A 4839-nucleotide genomic window follows, 5' to 3' on the forward strand; every position below is an offset into this window, starting at 1 on the left:
GTCTTCCACTGTTATCGTATTTAGATGGCCTTAAGCCATATTTATCATACTTATTCTCTTTGGAGATATTCGATGTAATAAGTGTGTGATTGCTACTCTGTTATAAATCCTCCATTTGTACTGTGCGTGTCAGCATTACTGATCCAGGGATGACACTGGTGCACAGCAGCACAGACTATTTGAGGTCTGGTCGCTACAAAGGTCATGGCCTCACAGGCAACGCCTCCAAGAAGATGTAGCATCATAGATGCCACCGTTGCCCGCTCCGACGGAGCTTGAGTTTTCACCCGGATACCAAGATGATGATGGGAGTAGAAACAAGCTCACGACCACGCCTCCAACAAGGAAAATACAACACACAAGGTGTCTTCATGGTCAGCATCAATCAACGTCGGTGCTAGGCTTTCGCCCGGAGTTCCGACACCCTGACAACCTCCATGGGAAGCAAGCTGCTGCACAAACCCAACTATGTCGCTCACCACCACGTAAAAACACTATCCGCTTCGGCCGTGACAAGCACCGTGCCTGCCGGGAGGGCCAGATCCACACTCAAAGCTCTCGATGTGTGCCCCGGCCCACAACAGCCACGACAAGGCCCACCAACGACCCCACCCCGGGCCCGGCATCCCAGCCTCCCACGCGCCGCCGCACAACCTCACACGGGGTTAAGAGCAACCAACGCCACTGCCGGTTACAGAACAGATCCGCGCATCACGACTGGCACTCGCCGTCCTTCCGCATGGCTCATCGCCCTCACTACGAAACTACAAATGCCAGCCAGAATCGCCACATCCCAACCAGCCTGCCACCCCGCAGTGGCCCGCCGCAGCCGCAGCCGCCACCAATTACACTAGATCTGCGCCGGGACCCCGACTCGCCTCCCTTCAGGCAGCAATGCCGAGGAACCACCGATGCGCTGCGTCAACCCCGCCACCGCATCCTCGGGAATGCTCCACCGTCATGCCCGTGCCGCTGAACCGCAATCGTCACCGGGGGGAGGCGTTTGGGTGGCGGTGCGACACCGGGAAGGGGGTGGAGCTCTCATGCATGTAGATACGGTAATCTCTTCCCAACCTTGTCGTGAGCCCATGACGGTAATATGCGACAAAACGAAGTCAATCCGTACTAACATATTCCTTCATCCGAAATTAGTTGACACTCAAACGGATGTATGCTAAGCATCAACTAATTCCGAAAAAAGAGTAATTACACGAATTGACTCCTTCGCACGCGCGTGTCGGAACGTTAGCTTTCCGACTGCGGAGGCCACGTTGTTCCTTTTTGGCAACCGTAATTAAAAACAGTTTGTCTAATTCACATTTAGATGTTTTTTTAAGAATGTCACATCTAAACTCCCACAAATATATAATGCAGCAAAAAAAATTAGGACAAAAAAATATAGACCATAAAAAAAAGTGGACATCAATTTAGATGTGACGTAACTATGTCACATGTGGACGTATGCTAAACACACCCAATTAAAAAAGCAAGACCTGCCACTTTTTGCATGCGCGTCAGGCACAACACGAGGCCAAGGGGAACATGCACGACATGACATGCAGGACCCACGCCTAATCTCTCAGGACCCAAATTGTCAACAGGCTCCCCAAGAACGTTGAAAATTCGTCCGGCCCCCTGATTTCAGGGTGGGTCCCACCGTTGTTTTAAACCCCACTTATTGCAAATCTACTCAATCCACTGATTTCAGGGTGTGCACGCACGCGTGCGTGTTGTTGCGTGTGTGTGCGCGTGCGTGTGTGTTGGTGCATGTGTATGTGTTGCTGCACGCACATACCACATGAGGGGCAAAAGAGTCTTTTCAGGTGTCATTTAGGCTTAAAATGGACGAAAATGTCGTATAGGGAATAAAATTTAGAACTTGTGTCAAATAGGGAAGAACAATTTTTTCACTGTCAAATAAGGAGGCTGATTTTAAGATAGTGTCAAATAAGGAATTTTCTCAATAAGTAATCCTACACACTTTCCAAACCAGGAACAAAAACAACCTGTGGGAAATCGGCCGTTCCTACGCGCGTGTAGTACACACCCTCTGTTTCTAAATGTAAGACTAGCCACAATGGGTAGTAACATGGACTAGCCATAGTGGGGAGTAACATATGTGTGGTAACATGAAACACTTCATTTATTAGGTTATAGACTCATCTTGCTTTGGTATGTGTGATGTTACTCCTACTAGTACTCCCTCCGTCCCATAAATGTAAGACATTCTTTGACACTAGTCTAGTGTCAAAAAACGTCTTACATCATGAGACGGAGGGAGTAGTAACTAGCTATGTACCACTTTTTTCTTTTTCTTCATTTATTATTTGCCACATCATCTATTTTATCTAGACATGTGTGATGTTACTCCCACTGTGGGTAGTCTAATAGGTCTCGGCAGTTCAACACACATTTGGGAATACAGGTAGTAGCACACAGTAACTAAAAGTGTCAAGTTCTTAAACGAATTAATAGCATTCACACGACTTATTATCTCGATCGATGCTTCTAGTGTCCCCAGCAAAACTTGCGAGCAACCAACCAAAGTCCAGTCAATAAAATGCGACCCCTCCGGCGTCCGGTCGCTCCTCCACGAGCTTCGGCTCGCCCGCGAGCACGGCGGGCGCGACGAGCGCCAGCGTGTTGGTGTGCGCGGCGTACTCCGCGCCGTCCCACCGTTTCTCCTCCTTTTCCTCTTCCTCTTCTTCTTCTTCTTGAGCCACCGGCACCCTGACCTCGCGCCGCCGCCGCGTCCGCACGTCGAACGCCACCAGCCGCCTGCCGGCCAGCGCCACCACCTCCAGCTCCGCGCCCTGGAACCCCAGGAGCCGCACGCCGTCGTCCAGCCGCACCACCTCCTCCTCCACGATGAAGGAAGACTGGGCGACCAGCTCCTGCCCGCTCGCCTCGCCGTTCCCGTGCCTTGTCAGCGGACGTGGAAGCAGCTCCGCGACGGGCACCCTCGCGGCGGCCTCCTCCCAGCTCCCGTCCTCGTCAAGCCGGAACACGGCGACGCTGTTGTCATGATCACGCACGGCGCAGTGGAGCTTGCCCCCGGCCGAGCCGATCTCCCACATGCCGCTGTCGCCGGGGCAGAGTACCATCTCGACGCGCCCCGTTAACGGGCTGTACCCGACCGCCGTGCCGACGCTCGTCCGCCACCACGCCGTCCCACCGGCCGCCACGCCCGAAGCGGCGACGAGCCCTTCGGCGGGCACGACCGCGTCGGTGGCCCGCCACTCGCCCGTCCCGGACGTGAACACCAGGAAGCAGTAGGCGCCGGAGCCCGGCGCGCACTCGGCGGCGCAGACGAGCGCGTAGTCGCCGCGGAAGTTGTACGGCGTGGCGTCGAAGAGGACGACGATCGCAGGGCGCGGCCAGGTCCGGCACGGCGGGGACGGGACGGGCGCCCAGGACGCGGTGGCCGGGTTGCACACGAAGAAGGCGTCGTCGGCCGGCGAGTAGCAGCACGCGACGCCGTGCGACGACGAGAGCACGGTGACCCCCTCCGAGGCCGGGGCGAAGGCGAGCGTCGGGGACGGCACGGCGTCGTCGGGCCCGTCGAACGGGAGGAACCCGGCCTTGGGGACGAAGAGCCCGGACATCCGTCGCGGGGCGGCCGCGTGCGCCACGGCGAAGAGCGGGGACGCGAGCCGGCGCTCCCAGGACGGGTGCACGAGGCGGAGGCGCGCGGCGGCCGCCGGCGGGAGGTGCACCAGCGCGCGCTCCCGCAGCACGTCGGCGAGCGGCGGCGCCCGGACGGCGGTCACGCGGCTCCGCAGGCGCCGGCGCCTCGCCGGCCCCCGGCACGCCCGAGGATCCTCGCTGGTCGACGCGTCGCCGGAGTGCATGGCTGCCTGACCAGCAGACGGATCGTGCCCACGCGCGCTGCCGTGTCCGCTCCTCCGCGGCGGATGTTTCGAGCAGAGCAGATCGAAACCAACGCGTGCGGCTTCGTGGAAATTTCACTTTCGTCGCGGGGAAGGCATCCATGCACTCCGGTAGCGTAGAAATCGACCGGGTTCTTCTCGGTGCGCGACTTGGCTGACGCGACCGAGAGGGGTCAATGCGCAGGTCGTGTCAATTTTTCATAGGGTGTGACTATGTCAGCACCACGCACCCAAAATCGCCAGCTCCTACCACTCCAGCCGATGACTGCTGTTTTCATTTACAAAGCGAGGAATTTAGATAATGTAATACAGCGTCGACATTATAAGACATTTTTGAAATTTTTTGAAACCTTTTTTTCTGCAAATTGTGAACAAATTACAAATGTTGAATATATTTGAAAACCCAAGTAATTTAAAATTTTCGAAAAATATTTTTCAAATGGGAATACAATTTGTAATTCCAGACATTTTTTGAAAAATAATAACAAAATTTGATATTCCAAACAATTTCTTCATGAACAAAATTTGAAAACATGAACAAATTTTGAAAATGCCCGGACGGTTTTTAAAGTGTGGACAGATTTGAAAATTCCGAACATTTTTTAAAACACACGAATAAATTTAAATAGTGCACGTCGCACAACGATGTCCCGTGCGGCGGGCTCGTGCGCGGTATGACTCGGGGCGTCGCTATCAAACTACAGTACGACGCAGTGAAGACAAATAAAGAACACTACAATATCTTTACATTCTGATGATGCGCTCTTTTGCTATAGTTGCCATGAATGCTGGTGCTTCGCTGCGCTACAGTACCTTGCATGCTGGTGTAATGGGACAAGTGAGATGCATCGAGCGATTAAAGTACTGGGCTGTTAACTACTACATGGTGGGATATTGCTAAATCAGTTTTTAAAAAATCATGAATTAAAAAAAATAAAGAAGGAAAACA

The 4839-nt window shown here is 53.9% G+C and overlaps 1 protein-coding gene across 1 annotated transcript; it reads right to left on the bottom strand.

Annotated features, from left to right (window-relative positions):
* Window positions 1-2308: 2308 nt before the first annotated feature.
* Window positions 2309-3943, bottom strand: LOC123125623 (uncharacterized). The gene has a single exon (XM_044546094.1). It carries the CDS (start codon window positions 3849-3851, stop codon window positions 2553-2555), a length of 1299 nt encoding a protein of 432 aa, XP_044402029.1. The 5' UTR covers window positions 3852-3943; the 3' UTR covers window positions 2309-2552.
* Between the last annotated feature and the right edge of the window lie 896 nt (window positions 3944-4839).

Source organism: Triticum aestivum, chromosome 5D, assembly GCF_018294505.1.
Source record: "Triticum aestivum cultivar Chinese Spring chromosome 5D, IWGSC CS RefSeq v2.1, whole genome shotgun sequence".
In the NCBI taxonomy this organism is placed as follows: domain Eukaryota; kingdom Viridiplantae; phylum Streptophyta; class Magnoliopsida; order Poales; family Poaceae; genus Triticum; species Triticum aestivum.